We start from the raw sequence: 17,782 nt of genomic DNA, 5'->3' as shown, positions 1-17,782 counted from the left end.
CTTGGGTCGTTTGGTTTTTTTCAAGTATTAGAGCTTCAAATTCTGGAGAATAGACATGGATGACTCTTCTTTATAAAATACTGTTAACAGGTTTTTTTTTCAGATATGTTGATATTATGTTTGGGAAGAATTGTTAAAGATGTCCTGTAGCAAGCAGGCTGCACGTCTTGCGTCTTCCCACAGTGCTAATGAGCAATTGCATTATGAAAACTGTGCTGGAATGTGGAATCTTTGCTATTTTCTGCAAAACTCAGAACTGCAATTCAGAGAGAAATCATGCTTTTCGGTTTCAGTTCTATTCTTTGACAGATGTTTGTTCCAATTCAAAAGGTACTTTTTTCACCACCAATTTCTGTGTTCCTTTGTGCTTTCTGGTTCTCTTGACAAAACTGCTGAAGCAAATAGCGTGGAACAAAATCTTGTCAGCTTGTTCTGCAATGTCCAGTCCAATGTCCAAAATCCAAAATATATGACGGGTTTCTGAAAATGTGGGACATAACACTTTGGAGCAAGATGCTCTCACCAGCATTAGAGAGGTAATCTAATTGAACTAATTGAAGGCTAATTGAAGAGTGAAATGGAGTAGGCAGCAAAAAAGCACAATGAATCCCAGCATCAGAGTGGGGTGTTCCTTGTTTGATTTATCTGATCCTCCTGGGACCTAAATCCTATGTAGCAGCGAGTGCCTCTGTGTATTGTGTTTCTTTGTGGATCGTGGAAATGTAATATAAACATTGCATTTCATTTGTAATGTTCATATATTACCATTAGAAAATACGATCCTTCAGAATGTGGAATTCAGTTTTCCTTTATTTTTCCTATTGAGAAGGCGAAAAAATGTTCTGCAAATTACCGATTCTAAGCAAGGTGTTTGACAAAGCTGAAGAAATAAGAAGAAATCTGTGGCAGAAAAGGTTGTGTGTGCACAGAATATTTCTGAACCAGTTGTCACATGTCAGGTGAGCCCTTGTGCATAACTGGTCCTTCATCTATCCTGTCCTTCGCACGTTGACTCTCACACTTGGGCCACTCTTGAAGCTAGGCTAGACTTTAGACTTCAGCTCCCTTATGCTCTATAATGTTGGTGCTGTCTTCCTTCCACTCTTTGGGAGGAAAAGAATTCCAAGTTTTTATGAAGAGTTGCCTGACTGTTTTTGCACAGCCCTTCCCCACTCGAGTCTGTAAGGCTGGAAGTCACTGTAATCCCAGCTGCCACCTTCCCCTTGCTGCTGTCCCTTTCTGCAAGGCAAGAACAGCATGTGGGAGCATTCCCTCTTAGTGCACCTTGCATTCCTCCTATCTTTTGTCCATGTGACTTTGAAGTAAGTGTCACGTGGTGATGGAGCACCCAGACATAAGTGGTTTTAGGGACCGGAGAGAGGAAAATTAGGTGAAAGGGAAGTGTGATGAAAGGCTGGAAGAAACTTTTTTCTGTGTCTCATTCCTTTTAAAAACAAGGAGCCGGTTGTTGAGGTCGGTTGCTCTGATTTGAGCCTGGTGGCCATGTGGAAAGGGGCTCTGCAGGTGCTCAGGTGCTGTGGGGGGCAGGAGGCACATCTGTATGGTCTGGTGGGAGAACTGTCAAGGTGAGCTGCTTGTCAGCACTGAGGCACAAAGCACTGTGCAGAACTGGGGATAAAGGGTCGGGTGAGAAGAGCAATGAGCAGTGAAGGTACTGGAGTTTACTCTGGGAATTCTATGAGGTAGAGACGAGGGGATCAGTGTTGCAAGTGGATCAAGCAATGCCAAGGGGAATATTGAAACTGAAGAACAGTTGAAACCATGATTACACACTTCAGACTGCAAGTTGCCCTTTTTTTAAAAGAAAAAAAAAAGAAAAACAGGAAACATGTATTGCTACTACTTGCTACTACTTCTCCTTTCTGAATTGTGCCACTAAGCTCAGGTGCCTGAAGAGCAGTTCTCCGCTGTTGAAAAATGATTGTAAATGCTAAAGTTATCACTTAAGGTAACAAAGCTTTTTATTGATTTCCTGTGTTCTGCTGTTTGAGTATTTAGTTTTTAAAAAATGCTTACTTCTTCCAGCTTTGTTTAAGTTTTATCAAAATAGTCTCAACATGTTTGGAAGAGCCATCGTTATGAGCAATGCAAGAATGGTCATTGGAAGGAGCTTCATTTGTAGTGAAGTAGGTATTTCTAGAGCAGACTTTTTTTTTTTAATTGAACTACTCTTACAGTTGGAAGATAGGTCATCTTCTGTGAAAGATTTTAGGAAAAATAGTTTCATCTCTTTTATATAAAACTTTGTATAATACTGCTTCTAGTGAGGAATGTTTGTAAATCACACACACTTGGTAAACCTTTAGTAAGAGGGGAATGAAAAAATGAAAAGATAGCTGTTCTTGAGTGAAATTTTGTAATTGGTATTGTCTAACTGACTAAGAAATAAATACGTTGCAGTCTATCATAAGGCCCAGTGCAAGAATACTTCTATTGTAACTTATGGAATATTATAGGTAAGTTATATGGGCTATAATGAGTGACTTGCTTTGTGTAAATGATTATTAGGTTTCTTGTAAGGTAGTAAGTGAAAACTGGATTAATAATTTGCACATTGGTTATTCTATATATGAGTGACTGATAAAATCCAGAAGGACTTTCTGAAATTTTAAGAATTTCTTTGTAAATTATTTTATACAAAATATACAGGTGTTGATAGAGTAGTTAGGAATAAAGGTTTAAATTCAGTTGTTTTTTTCTTTCAGAATAATAGCTGTGTGAATTGCCTTGGGATTTTTCTTCTCTGTTTTGTTACTCTGAACTTTTGATGTGGTTTACACAATTTTGTTTACTAGTTTACTGTTTCTGGTACTTCAATTCTCAAGTTAAACCTTTCAAAGGGAAGTGAAGAAAACATCAACGTTCCTGATGTGCCTGTTAAGAAACACTGAGGTTGAGAAACGTGGCAGAAGCTGCTGGGTGGTGGCTGATGACAGTGTGTCATGCTTTGAATTAATTCTCCTTGGCACTGAGTTGATGGTATTGGAAGTCTGGAGACATTCAGCTGCTGAGTCTGGAAGTTGTCAGTCCATCCAGTTTGTGCAGTCAGTAGGTGGATAAGCTGCTCAAGTTGTCAATTCTGAATTAAGTGTAAAAAGTGTAATGTAACAAGGTAAATGAGGGACCTTGGTCTTTAAGAGAACGTGTTTGTTTTATCTGACTTGATCTAATTTTAAGAGACAGAGAATCAAGCCCTGAAATCAGAAAGCGTAGTAAAAAATACACTTTGTCCCATGAGAACTTACTAAGAATTAAATAATGAAATTATATATAAGTTCAGAAATGCAGCACCCCATTGTTTTTAAGGTACCTTGCTGAATGCTGAAGTGTTGATACAGGATATTCTGATTTGCTTCCAGTCACTTGTGTGCTTTGCGTGTGTTGCAGTTGCGTGCAGGGAGGGGACCGGGCCACACTCAGTTCCTCCCTGTGTCTGTGTGGTTTTTTCCTATTCCAAAAGAAACCAGAACATATAAACAGGGAGGAAGCTGGAGATGTCCTGTGGTGCAACTCTTGAGCAGCTGTGAGGGAGAGCAGAACAGCTGTGTCCTGCACAGCTGGATGTGCTGTGAAACGTCACTGCTCCAGCACCGACCTGGGGCAAAAGAGGGAACTTGTTGGGATGAAAACCAGTTAAAGTGCAGAGAGGAGAAAGCAGGGAGCTGACTCCTGACACTTCCCTGACAACCTACATGGGAGATACTGAGTAGCGTGGTCAGGGAATGTGCTGTGCAGGAAAGCCGAGGGCTGTAAAGCTGAGGTTGTGTGTGCGTTACCTTCCAAGAGCTGCTGCAGTCTGTCATTTAACAATGTCTAAAATACAACCTCTTCCTCAGCCCCAAGGAGCTACTGTCAGACAACAGAGGCAGGAGGTAATTTTAAGATCAAGTAGCAGAAGGACTAGCTTACTTCTCTCCACGTCCGTGGTAGACAGACTAATTCCTGCCTCCTCACTGGAGCAGTGTGGAAAGGTGCTTTCCTGGGAGGGGGCCTTGCCCTTTGCTTGCTTCCTGTATCTGGTGCATTTTGTAGCTTCAGTGGATATTCCCATGAGTTTGTTTATGAACAATCAGGAGAGCTGTTACTGATCTATATACAAATTTCGTATTCTGTTTTTCTTATAACAAAAACATCTCAATTGTTTTAAGACTGGCTGGACAAACTTTTGAAGCATTTTTTTTGGTGCACACTTGAAAATTCTTCTAGTGAAAGTGTAAGATTTTTTCTATTTTTTTTAATGACAGGGTTGAAATAGTGCAAAGCTCTAATAATCCAATGAAACATTCTGCCAACCTGCATCATTTACTGGGTTTGATATGCCTGGTATTTGCTTAGGAACTGAGCATACTACTTGTCTGCAGAAGAAAACTTCTTTCCAGAGAAGTTTAGAAGAAAGAAGCAATGGGGGACACACATGTTTCTTTTGAATTTGTATTTAACCATGTTGCTCTTAATGCTGCCAATTCCCAGTGGCCCAACTTATTTCCCTTTGAAACAAGCTATGGATAGCATCTAATCCTAATTAAAGTTTATTAAAACTTCATAGTAATAGTAGAGTAATTATAGGTAGTGTAAAAGTCTCACTGATTTTTCTTTAATCAAAGTGTAATCTTGTCTACAGCTGTATTAAATTTAAGCTTGTATGACAAACCTCTTGGTATGTCAAAGCTTATTACTTAATAGCAAACATGTTTTTTGTGGGAAGGCTGTGTTTTTACTGGGAGTGCAGTTTGAATCTTATGTGGACTTAATTTGAGGGCTCATCTGTTTTGGTGATGTACAGTACAGATTCTCTTTTTCTGTGGAGTAGATGGACCAGTGTAGATGGGACTGATTTGATGCACAGTGCCAGTGCATTGCCACTATTATTAAATGTCATCATTTTTAATGACAAGCTTGCTGAGCTTTCTTCCATGTTCTGTTTGGACTGTAGATTTTGAAATAATTCTTTAAACGTTTTTGCTTTGAGTTGCCAGTGTGTGTGCTTCTGTTGGTACTTGGTTTTTTTTTGTTTTAGTAAATGACTCATTCTCCTGAGTTGCTTTAGTTTCTGGACTTTGTTTTTTGTTCTTCTAAGAGCATAGATAATAAATTATAGCAGAATGTAATATGTTAAATGTCAAGAATACATTTCAACAAAGGGCTATCTTTGTTAAGAAAAAGCCTAACTGTTTTCAGAACAGCAGTTTATTTTAAATGCTGATTAGACGTGGAAAAGATTTACATATTAATTCCAGTTCTTTTGCAGTGTATGGCCAGTTTCTAGCTACATATTTTTTACCATTGTTTAGAAAGTTCAGTTTCTGTATTAGATGGGAAAAGCCTTTGACAGCATTCTGATTTTTACATATGCTTGTTATTCTGGGTAGTATTTCAGTAACTTGCATAATTACAGTAGCAGGAACATTGCAGCTGAGAAACCTAATTTTAAAATCTGAGAAGTAGGAGAATTGTTAATGTGGATGTTGTAGCACAGAAGTAGCTTGTGTTGGAGGCCCCAGACGGTAAAGATGGAATTAATAGTTTAGGCAACCCACAGAATACTTGGGTTTAGTTCTATAATTAATGGAAATTTCGGTGTTAGAAAAACTCCTTCATAATATAAACAGTCTTCAGCTGCAGTTGGTGCTCTGCTGTTCGTGGCGTTGCTTTGCAGTGCCCGGCCCGGGCAGTGTGTGCAGTGTGTGCATCGTGGCATTGCCCTCTGCCGGCTGCAGCTCGGCTTTCAGCGAAAGGAAAAGGCATTGCCGTGCTTAGGGAAGGCATTCAAGGATTCTTCCTTGCAAATGATTAGCTGTGTTGTGTTTTTTACAGTATCAGTGTGTTCCCTGGTCTGTGGAATGGCATCACTTGTTCCGTGACAACTGAATAACACCAGGGCTGTACAAAGAAAACATAACGTGATTGTATAAGTCCATAGCAGGGACTACCACCCTTAAATATTAATGTGGAAATAAAAAAATCCCCATGGATTAATTGTATAACGTTTTTATGATGTTATGAGATTGTCATTGGTGCTGGTTGAGATGTGCCTTTGGCCTCTTTATGGGATAGTGGTACTTGTAACCTTTTGGTGGGGTTCGGACTTGAATTCTAAGTGAGTGGATGTTTTAAAAAAAAAAAGTATTCATGTCCTTCAGACCACTTTGATTAATTTGCTCTTTTGTGGTTCTTGGTAGGTAGAATATTTTTATCATATTTTATCTACAGTTGTCACTTTTCTGTCTAATTCAAAGCATTATAAGTGAGTTATGAGAAAAATCACCTGATGACCCTCCACTCAAGGAGTTTGTTAGTCAGGTGGGACTACTCATCTTTCTGTAATTTTGCATATGCTTTTCAGGATTGAAGCCACTTAAATTTGGAATAAAAAGCTATCAAGCTTATCCTAACTGCTTGGTTAAAAAAAAAAAAAAAGAGAGGGGAATGGTGATGATACTGAAGTACAAAGAACAACCAAGTGATTCAGTGTACACAGTGTCAGCAGCTTAATAACTCTGCTCTGGTAGGTGAACTGTGAAAAATTTCAGTGTGTGTTTCTAGCCATTATAAATGTATATTGACTTGGGAAGAAAAATGTTATCTTGTGTTTTGTCAGTTGGACATTGTGACCCGAAATCTGCATATAGATGGAGTTGTCTCTGATTTTTATACCTGAAAGGATCTGCCATTTGGAAAATTTCCTTATGGCAGTTAAAGGATTAAAACATTAGTGAAGGCTGTTTCTTCTTAAACTGCCAATCGAGAATACTGATGGTGGAAAGAGGTTGTTTTTGTACTTTAAAAATGTTTTCTGTGTTTTAGAGGGAAATATGGCACACTTAGTCCAAAAAATAGCAAGGTTTGATAATATCTTTCAGAGATGTGGACGACTGCTCCCTCAGGCTTTTCAGCTGAGAGGGTGTGAGATACCAGCAGGACTTTGCGATTCCCTTACCTCTGCTCCTCGTGCTCACTGGCAGATTGGTCATGGGCACTGATGTGTTCTGGGTACTTTTTTATTGACAAAGAGATCTTAAGAGATTTGGATTATTTGTTGTTTATTTGTATGTATTTGTTGGTTTTTTGGGTTTTTTTAGCTTGGCTGAAGAAAACCATTGATGGGCACAGGTGTTAGCAGTGTAACATCCCTGATGACTCTGTGGATATGATGGAAAATAGGTAGGATAGTCTGTGTAGAAAGCTTTACTGGAATAATTACCTTGGCAAGTTTTGCCGTGTTAGCAACCCTTTTAATCTGTGAGTCCAACATACCACGGATGGGAGTTTTGCCCAGGACTGAGATGAGCGTGAGCCGTGAGTCACTGTTTGAAACCGTAATTACCATAGCCTTGAACGCCCCACCTGCCCTCTGCCCATTCCTCTCTGCTGGGGTTGTTCTGGTGTTGGGAACCTCTGAGAAGGTTCTTCTGACGTTGGGAACCTGTGAGAAGGCTGCAGCACCTGCCCCTGTTTTTGTTTTTTTTTAAGCCAGTAGGACACAGCTAAAGAAATGGCTGATTAATATTCTTTAAGATTACCTATCAAAAACCAGCCCATACAACCAGCTCATGTTGCTGGCAGACCTATTTCCATATGTGAATTTCTTAACTTAAGCTTAAAAAATCCATCTTTTTTTAATTGTAAAATTGTGGATCTCAAATGAGCACCAGAATAAATCAGCCTTTGTTCATAAATACCAGCATTTAATTACTACTTGCGTTGAAAATCTTGACCCAGGAATGCATTGCAAATAAATACAGCCTCCTCCCAGCCTATTTTCGCTCTCACTTTGTTGGAGGTATGGCTTGGCAGTGCCTTGAGTACAAATATTAAACTCCCAATTGTCAAATTTCTCCTCTGTGCTGGAAAATGAATTTTCCGTCTTTGGATGGAGCCGCACCCTTCTCTTTCGGTGTTTGGTTTCCAGTTAATTGCATTTGCTCTCTGTGTGGAATGCTGGAGTTCAAAACACAGAATGAAAATAAATTAAATTTAGTATTTAAAAAAAAAAAAAAGTTTTGGTCCTTACTTGATACAGAGAAGTCTTCAGAAAAGCAAGGGAGGAGCATATTGCTCTGGTGACCCCTTGTTTTCAATATGAGGAACTGTGTAGTGAACTCTCACTACACTCTATTTGGGTAATATTTGTGGTTTGGACCTGTTACAAAAATATCTAGTTTGACATGATTAAAATTAGTGCAGTGTCATGTGTACTTAGGCAGTTCCTTTCAGTCAGGACTTGTACTTCTGCATCTTTATTGGCTGCCTTGAATTTTTATCACCATAGCATTAAGCTCAGTATGGTCACTTCAACTGTAATTTAGGAATGTGCTGAACATTATTTTCCTTGTGACACCTGTCAGCTGTTAATAAATAGTTCAGGAGCAGATGATGTCAGAGAGCAAGAAATTTTTGCTTTTTGCAAAGGAGAGCTGAATTAACTAGGCCTGCTGCAGATCTTTGTTTAAAAAAAGTAAAAATACTGTAGTCAGAATAGACAAGTCCTTTCAGATAGAATGTCCCTTGTTAAAAGGAAGGGAGACAACTTCTTCTTGATATTTTTAGGGTTTTTATGTAGTGTTATTGTGGCAATACCAAACCACTGTTGCATTGCAGTTGGATGTGTCTGTGAAATCTGATGTGGTTTTTTTCTTTATCTGACTTTATCTGATCACTGGGAGTTTTGTCTGCTGTAAACCAGCAGCAGTATGGAATTAATGACAGTAGGTACACACAGTGCCTGGTGTAAAAGGAGTAGAAATGAGAAAAGTTTGAAAACAACTTCTCCCTTTATTCTCTAAGCAGTTGAAAAGTCAACACATGAGAGGAGATTCTCCTTTGGCAGGAGCAGAGGAGCTTTGATGTAATGATTAACTAATTTAGAAACTTAGCAGCGAGCAGCAAGACAGTTAAGCAGCTTTTGCAGTTCTGCACCTGCCTTGAGATGTCTGGGGTTATGTTGGGAGTTGGAGTTTCCTGACAAACTAACGAGCTGCCTCATTCCTTGTGCTTTCATAGAAGTAGATCTTCTCTCCTGGCGGAGTATCTGGTAATTTCGGCTTCCGTTGTGGTTTCTCTTCAATTTGCTTGCAAATGAAAAATGTAATTGTTTGCTGATAGAAGTTTAGTAGCCCGATTTTTCTTTAGGAAAATTTCCATTTCAGTTAATTTTCTGTTAGTCACTTGGGTATCTTCTCAGCTCAAGATTTTCGAGGAAGCAGAAACAATGGATAATATTAGTGTTGCATTTTTCTTTCTGAGTATTTACGGACAGATGCCGATAGTATTTCAAGATTTCCTCTTATTTTTAAAACATTTTTTTCCCTTTATCTTCTACTTTTTGTGCAATTTTTGCCTATTCTTCAGTGTTCTCCCACAAAAACAATTTAGTGGGTTTCTTTAGTAGGTGTTGAAGATATTTGATTTTAGTTTTTATTTATACAAGGTTTTCATAAGGTCAGTCAAAATTTAAAGACCAGGAAAGATTTTTGCCTTACCTTTGTGCTTTTAAATTAGGGCACAGTTCTTTCCAGACATGACAAATCTTCCTTTTTATGCCATAATTTTCATTGCAATAGTCAGAGACAAACCCACAGTTTATTTTGGTCTTGCACTTCATTAAGTTGGCCAAAGAATGTTAACTATCAAGTTTAACTATTTTTTGATTGTGAATTTAAGAATAAAAATTTTAGTTTTCTGAATAGCCTTAGCATTTTTCCCTAGTGCAGGTATTTATGGGGGCTTTTGCCTCCTGAAGGCAAGAGTAAATTGCAATGATACATTTCAAACCTTTAGAAACGTATTTGAAAAGAAATTACGGTTATATATGGGAACCTGCTCTTTGCACAGCTTATTTATTTTTTCTGGACTCATGTGTCCTACAAACACAGTCTCTGGGACTTTGTACACTTCAAGAGCATGTTTACTTTCCTTATTGCAAAGTTTGACTGTGTCATTTTGCCAAACTCTCATTACATTTATGACAGTAAATAACTGTGTTTAGCTCTCAGTCTAGTTTTGTAGGCAAGTATTCCTGTAATGGCAACGGGATTGATGAGTATTTCACCAATACTTTACACTCAGAAGTGATTCTCCTGAGGAAGCCTGAGTTTCTGGATAATGGGCTATTAAGGTGTTTTGTTTCTTTATTTTAAAGCCATATTAAGTTGCAATGTATTTCCGTAGTTGATTAACACAGAGAACACGGCAGCATTCAATGAAACCTCAGAGAGTCACCTTGGCCCTGTGTTTTCCCCAGGGTCAGTGTTTGATGTGGACACAGAAGTTGGTGTAAATGATACAAAGTGATCACTGGTGTCACAGTGATATGTGATACAGGGCTTGTAGAAATGTCTGGTGTAACGAGAGGCTGAGCTTCCTTAATGAAATAAAGCACAAAACTTTGCAAGAAGATTCAATTTCCTTCTAGAAACCTGTTCTTCATCTACTTTTTACTGGTTTTATGAGTCCATTGCACGAGTCAGCTTTTTAATATGGAGCAGGAAAGTTTTTTTTCAACGTCTGTGTGTTGTGTAAGACATTGTCATCTGTGACAGCAGCAAGACAAAATAAGTCACTTTTTATATTGCTTTAGTATTCTGTTGAGTCAGTTTGAGCATCTTGGAGTGATGTGTGAGTAATCATTTCTTGGGAATCTTTTTCTTGATTGCAGTTTATCAAATCTCAGCATTTTCAGGATGAGAATTTCACATGGAATCAAAATAGTACTTGAGAATTTTCATGTAGGCTGAAAATTAAATATCCTTTGTTTTCCTCAAGAAAATAGTATATAATTAGTACTGAGTTGAGGGATTTTTTTTGTAAGAAACTTTTCTGCATTGTCTATATTCAGAATGGAGTTGCATTTCCTTTTCTGAGGCTGTTAATGTCCTTAATCTATTCTGTGTTTTCTGTACAAGAGGAAGTTTTAAAGCCTGGCATATGTGAAGGGACAGACTTTCATTCGTCTGTGAAGAGAATAAATTTAAAATTCTTCTAGTTGTCCCAAAACCATCCAGAATTTCTAGCAGAAGGCTGATATTCAGAAATTCTTGCGAACTGTGAGGACAAAAGTCAAGTAAAAGAGTCATTCTAAAGAGTAGTAATTAGTAACTATGGTGACAGATGTCTCACTGTAGCAAGTCAGTCAGCTATATATAAACCAAATTACTTGTAAATTAGAACTCTTCCTCTACATCTCTTCTTTTTAAAAATAGCTTTTTGCATCAAAAGTAGTGACATTGATGTGTAGAGAGGGATCTATTTTTGTATGGTGTTGTCACATTTTGTGGTAAAACATTTTATCTTGAGGTTTTTGGCGAGTATCTTGTCATTCTGCTCCTTTTGACAGTGAATGCCTTTCTGGATTATTTGAGCAACCTGTGGATAGATCAGCACTCGTGAGCAACTTGTACCTTTCTCAACTTCTTCATTCTGCACCTTGTGCTTCCTGCAGAAAATTTTATGTAGAAGAGGAATTAATATTATGTATCAAGCCTGCGATTCCTTCAGCTCACATCCTTCAGCATGAACCTTCTACATGAATGTGCTTACTACAGAGTGCTGAGGAAGGAGGCTTTACTGCATAGTAGGGGGTGGCCAGGACTTGTTCTTCTGTGATTGGGTCTTTGACTGCATTTTGCCATTGTGGAATGTGATTATTGGGAGGTGTTAACTGCACAACTGTCAAGTTAAGTCAGAAAGTCTTGTTTCTAGGAAATACTTTGTGAGGTTATTTGAATGCCACCAGTTCTGCAAGAGGAGGGTGAAGGCAAATAGGTGAGGAAAGGCAACCATCCTTTTGATAATGTTTCTGTTCATGTTGGTTGTGCAAAGTTTTGGATGAGTTGGAGGAGAAACGTTGTTTTCAGTATGATCTATTACTTTAATAAAGGTATATGATTATCTCATAGGAAGGATTTTTTCCCATATAAACTACCATCATCATAATACTACTATATTTTTTCCAGTTTTCTTGTTTTAGATGTTTGGAGTGTTGATAGTTCCTTTTAGAGCTGAAGTAAATAAAAGCAATCTGAAGGTGGGTTAGTGATGTTCATGCAGGTCTGTGCTGTCCGTGGGGTTGTTGGGGGAGTCAGGAATTGTAATGCAGTTTGTTTACTTATATTTTTACAGAATCCCAGAATGGGGCAGGTTGGGAGGGACCACAGTGGGGCATTTGGTCCGATCTCCCTGCTCAAGCAGGAGCACATGGCACAGGACTGTGTCCAGATGGTTCTGGAATATCTTCAGTGAGGGAGACTCCACAGCCTTTCTGGCCAATCTGTTCCAGTGCTCAGTCACTGCACAGGAAAGAAGTTCTTCCTCATGTTGAGGTTTCTGCCCCTTTCCTCTTGTCCTATTGCTCGGCAGCCCCAAGCAGAGCCTGGTCCCTTCTGTGACACCTCCCTGCAGACACTGACAGACATTGATGAGATCTCCTCTCATTTGTCTCTTCTTGAGGCTTGACAGGACCAGCTGCCTCAACCTTTTCTCATAAGAGAGATGCTCCAGTCCCTTAATCATCTTTGTTGCCCTCCCCTAGGCTCATTCCAGGAGCTCCTTGTCTCTAGTACTGAGGAGCCCAGAACTATGTATTTATGAAAAAGCATATATTTCATAAAAGCAAAGATGATGCAGATCATCATGGTTTCTGACAGCTGTCTCCTAATGCAGAGAACTTCAAGTTCTGGTTATGAACTGTATTTTAAGTACTTATGTACTTTAGGTACTGATTCTGACACAGAACAGTTGACAGAAATCAGGTGGTTGACATTGTAAATACAGCCTGCTCTCTGCCATTCTCTTCTTGACTGCTGCTGCTGCTGTGGAGGTGGGAGTACATGGCTTAGGAACCAGCTTCTGAAGTAGGCTCATTTTTAGCCTGGGTCATTGTTATGTACCAACCAAATTAGGCAAACTGAAAATGATAGGAATTCTGAAACCACACTGGGTTGTTCAGCTGTCCCTACCATTGAGCCAACTTTGCTGCTCTCTCTGATGGGTAAGAGGCAGATAACCAGGATGGTGGTGGGTTCAGCTGCCTCATTTCTTTTGTCCAGTACCACAGGTAAATTGAAGACCTCAGTCTGGAATAGTATAATGGTTGTGAAAGGTGTGAGGAACTATGGGTTGGAGTTGAGGAAGCTGTTGCTTCCTCTCCATGCTGGGCATTGCCTGCCTACCTAAGGTGCTTCTTCCTCCTCCTCCTCCCCAAAAATCCATCCATCTTCCCTGTTGTAGCCCCTGTGTCCTTTTCAGGCAAAGTCTGCAGACTCTGCTCACACAAAAGTTAAGCTGAGTGGCAGGGCCTGTAGTGAACTTCAGAGCACTTAAATGACCAGGACATGGCAAGCAGCAGAGGGATTAATATTTTACAGCACTTCAAATACATCTGGAAAGGCCGAACTGTGTTTATACCCAGACTTGGTTATGCTGGCACAAAACTGCTTTTACTGCCACCGTTTATTTTGCTTGACAACAGGTATGAGCAACCAGCAGGGTTGTCCTGGCAGTGCAGTCAACAAAACTTCAAGGTGTAAACAGACACGGAACAACTTGGTCAGCAGAAGAGCATATTCCCTGCTGTCCTTTCCTTCCTGCCCCTTGGAGCTACTGGCAGGTTTGGAAGGATAGCACTGAATTCCTGGGGGTAGCTGAGGATTTTAACCTTTTTTTCATCAGAGTAGCTGGATTTACATTAGGCTTACACTTTGAGTTGAAAACTTGGAGTGACTTTTTTTTGTCCAGTGCTATATCAAAGAAGGTTACTTTTTTCTCTTTTTCATTACTGCACAGAAAGAGTGATTAAGTTTATTTTTTTCAAAGATGTTACTGAAAACTACTAGCAAGTTTTGCTTCACTCTGGAGATATTTAATACTTATGGTCCCTGAATAGCCAACTGCCACTCCTTCACTCCGTTCAATCTGACTGGAAAATCCCTTTCTTCACAGCTGGTTGCTTTTAGTTTCATAGCGTGTGCCTGCCTCGGGTAGCTTAAATAATTTTAAAAATATCTCTAAACTTAATAAACTCATTTTGTTTCTAAGTTGAAGGATCTGGAGTTTAGTAAGCGAAAAGCTATTAGATCTGTGTGTTTAAGAACCAGAAAACTAAATAGAAAAGCAATTTTGCTTGCTGTACCCCACCCTGTGAATTATGCTTGCTTATGGAGACAAATTCTTCTACTTCCTTGACAGGCGGGTGGAGTTGGGCAAGTGAGAGGAATGGAATTCAGGATCTGTCTAAGCAGACCAGAATGAAGAACTCAATCAATTGGATCTGGAGATAATTTAGCATTTGAACTTCTCTATCTTACAGCCAAAGGGCTGACCTGGAATTCAGTATGGTTTGCACAGTGTACTCTGTTAGCAGAAGTGCTGCCCCCCAATTGAGAAAATACTCCATGTTAATACTTCAAGGAAGATAAAATAATCTTTTAGCAGTATGGGAGAAAAGCTTTCTAGCTGCAAGTGTGACAGATGTTGGCCATGTTAGTTTGACCCTGGTATGTATTGTTTTAAAGTCTTTGGCTTTGCACAGCCTGACTTGTGCTCAATGTACTTCTCTTCCTAGTTGAGTTCTCAGCATTAAACGAGTAATTGAACACAGTTGTGCTATTGCTTAGTCAAATTCTGAGCTCAAGCATTACTCCAGGGCAAGTATTCCAGTTTCTAGATCCCTGTTTACTTGCTGCTTTTGAGTATTAGCTTTAATACTGGGGGTGCATTTATAATGCCTGCATTAATTGTTCAGTGATGATGTAGTGTGAGCAGGGGAAGAATCTGTCATCGTTAACTGCAGCATTTTATGGCCTAACTGCTGTGGCTGACAGCCTTGCTGCCCCTTGGTGGCAGTAACCATGGCAGAAGTGAAGCTGCCATCTATTAGTGGCTGTAGTTCAGAATTTGACAAATTAATTTAAATCTTTCTGGTTTAAGCCAATGCCCTAAAGCCTCAAAGGTTTAATGGGACCCTGAAGCACATGGGAGTTGTGTTTACTACTTTCACACAGGAAATAAGGGATGAGGAGAAGAATGGTAAACTAGGATGTTCTGAAATTGGGATTCTCTTTCTGCATTAGTTGTCTAGGCAGTGAAAATATATGCAATAAATAAAATACAATAATGTTTGACTTTCTGTAAAAGGCAATAGCCTACATTTTGGTACTTATTAATTATTAATTCAGCTATGGAATAAGGCTGAAATAGCTTTGACTGTATGCTGTGGTTTGTGTCTGCATTTTTTGATGTAGAAGTGGTTCCTCTTCACATACTGAATCTCAAATCTCTGTAGACAAACTCAGTTCTCCAGTAATTCTCCTCAGTGTAACTCTCAGCATAATTGCCCTGAATGTCCTGAACTGCAGTTTCAAGCTGAGTTAGATGGAGTAGCAGTAACGTGCCCTTAGAATGGCAAAGGATGGCTGTACACAGTGATACAAATATTACAAATATTAAACAGTTGGTCAGTTGTTTGTTCTTGTTGTTGTACTGTAATTAAATCCAGGTAATTAAATCACTGAAAAAGTGTGCTACTTTCTTTGCAAGATTTTCTGTGCATCTCTGAGCCTGTTTTTTGTCTTCTCTGAGATCCTTCAGAAGTGTCTCACCCTATATCAGGCCTGCATATGGTTTGGGAACCAGAACACCTCATGAGATTCTCACTTGTCAGGCTAAGTAAGGAGTTCTTTTCAGCCTCCCTCTCAAAGGTGTTACAGTAGTAATCATGAAACAGAATCGGCTTTGTTGTTGTTATTTGTTTTTATTTCTTTGAAGAAAACAGTTTACCTACATTTCATAAGTAAGGTTAAAATCTGTCCTCCTGGAGCAATTGGCAGCTTCCTGATGTCATTTAAAATTGATATATTTTATGAGCTTAACTTTAATGCCTTGTAGTCTGTGACCCCTGCAGAAGAATTTTTATTTCACTAATCAGGAAATATTAGGAATTTGTTACAGGGAGAAAATGTAGTGGTATCTAACTGCATGAAAATAACACGTGGACTGTGATTTAGCAGGTTGTTGATACTCCTCTGAGTCATTGACCTAGAAAGCAATGGAATGTGATTTTATACACCACAGGTCAGAGCAGAGGAGGTACTTTTTTGTTCAGTTTGCAAAACTGAATGGTACCTTGAAATGTTATAAATATGAAATGTGTGAAATAAGTACACAATTCCTTGCAAAGCAGGGAAACAAAAATCAGTAGGAAACTTCCTCAGTGTAGTTTCTAAGGATGGACTGTACTGGAGAAGTTTGAGTGTACTGATGAACTACAAGTTTTATTTTAGAATAAAGTTTTCAGAAATTTTGTAGAAGCAGCATGGTAAGGTGTCCGCAATTAACTGAGCTTATTAATGGTGTATAAGTGAGAGGGGATGTAAAGAATAAATTATTAAAGAGGAAGTATCGGCTAGGATATCTCTTTTTGTCTGAGGTGTTATGATAACGGAGAGTAAGTTTCTTGAATACTTTGGGAACCCCCACTCAAGTGATACATATAGTTACTGTGTGAATTAAGGATGTGATAATCCTTTAAGAGTCCTCAAAAGCTGAGTTGTTTTGAATGTGTGTGAGCCACCTTCTCTGCTCTGCGTCGAACTCGTTGTTAATATGAGGAACAAAAAGGCTGGGACTTTCCTCTGAAGCGAGGTGTGATTTATGACAGCCGGTATAATTAGGCCAGTACACGCTGCCCTTTTTTCCAGCAGTACCGGCTGAAGCACCTCCTCGTGTAACTTGCGTCAGCTCTCGAAACTGCTTTGCGGTGACTAAACAAACGCCTGAGCCGCTCCAAGTGAAGAGGTGGTGGAGCAGCTCGGCAGCGAGCGCTGGGAAGGGAAGGATTCATCCCTGCTCCGAGAGCTGGCACTGCTGCCCGAGCCTGGGCTGCGCTGAGAAGCAGGAAGGACAAATGGTGCTGGTTTCGCAGCCGGCGCTGTGTGACACAGCTGCTGCGGCAAAGGCGTTGGGTCGGGGGTTGGAGAGCCCGCCGAGGGTACTGCATAATTAGCAGTGCATCACATACCGGTGTACGGCCAGCGTGCCAGTTCATGTATGGACACGTTTGGTTTAGGGCTCGCACTTGATTTTGTTTCCTAAAGATAACTTTGGTAATTATGCAAAAGTGATGGAGGGACTGACCTTTGAGAAAGATCACTTGAACTGGTGAAAACTGGTATGGAAGTAACATTTGAATTCGCTGTGTGGAAGGGACCAGCTCAGAGGGTTGCTGAGCAGTGGCTCCATTAAAGAGAATTGAATCTTTTATGCCAGACTCGAAGTCAGTGCATTTCCCCTTCCTTAGACATCAGCTATTAACATGTGGCTGCTATTACTTATTTCTTTACTAGATGCAGGAAGAAGAGTATTTACAAACAGAATGAAAAGACTTGAAGATTATCACTTTCCTAAAATGTACATAATGCAGTTCAGTAGTATGCACTTACTGGACACCAGTTATATAATATGACATGTAATTTGTATTTTCCGTGGCCATTTGTTTATGAATTTCATTTTGCAGTTTGAATTTTGTGTCTGCTCCTATTTTGTGAATTTTGTGTGGCAGATGCTGTGTTTCGCTTCTTTTCCTGTGGTCCCTCTCCCCTATTTCCTTGTGCTGTCTCGCCTGTGCCCTGTTTGCAGATTCTGCAGAAGTGTGTTTGCAAGGGGCAGTGGTTAATCAAAAAGTTGGGAGGGATAAAAGGCAGATATTATGCATAGGGAAGAAAAGGGTGGGAAAAGTAAATAAGCACAGTATTTGTTTCTCCTTGCCTGT

At 39.5% G+C, this 17,782-nt stretch overlaps 1 protein-coding gene across 42 annotated transcripts in view; it reads left to right on the top strand.

Annotated features, from left to right (window-relative positions):
• Window positions 1-17,782, top strand: part of SLMAP (sarcolemma associated protein) — a 91,457-nt gene that overhangs the window by 13,175 nt on the left and 60,500 nt on the right. Inside the window, exon 1 of one of the 42 annotated variants that reach the window (XM_064667613.1) lies at window positions 8,915-9,052. The exons of 40 other annotated variants lie outside the window; for them this stretch is intronic. Coding sequence is in view for 1 of the 2 variants with exons in the window: in XM_064667591.1 (XP_064523661.1) it covers window positions 16,919-17,002 (84 nt within the window). In the remaining variant the exon portion in view is untranslated. Of the gene's footprint in view, window positions 1-8,914; window positions 9,053-16,835; window positions 17,003-17,782 lie in introns of those variants that run through there. One more of the 42 variants, XM_064667591.1, reaches the window with a different exon arrangement.

This window comes from Pseudopipra pipra, chromosome 11, assembly GCF_036250125.1.
Source record: "Pseudopipra pipra isolate bDixPip1 chromosome 11, bDixPip1.hap1, whole genome shotgun sequence".
Taxonomy (NCBI): Eukaryota; Metazoa; Chordata; class Aves; order Passeriformes; family Pipridae; genus Pseudopipra; species Pseudopipra pipra.
Note: the sequence above shows the minus strand (reverse complement) of the source record. Positions and strands in the feature narration are given on the sequence as shown.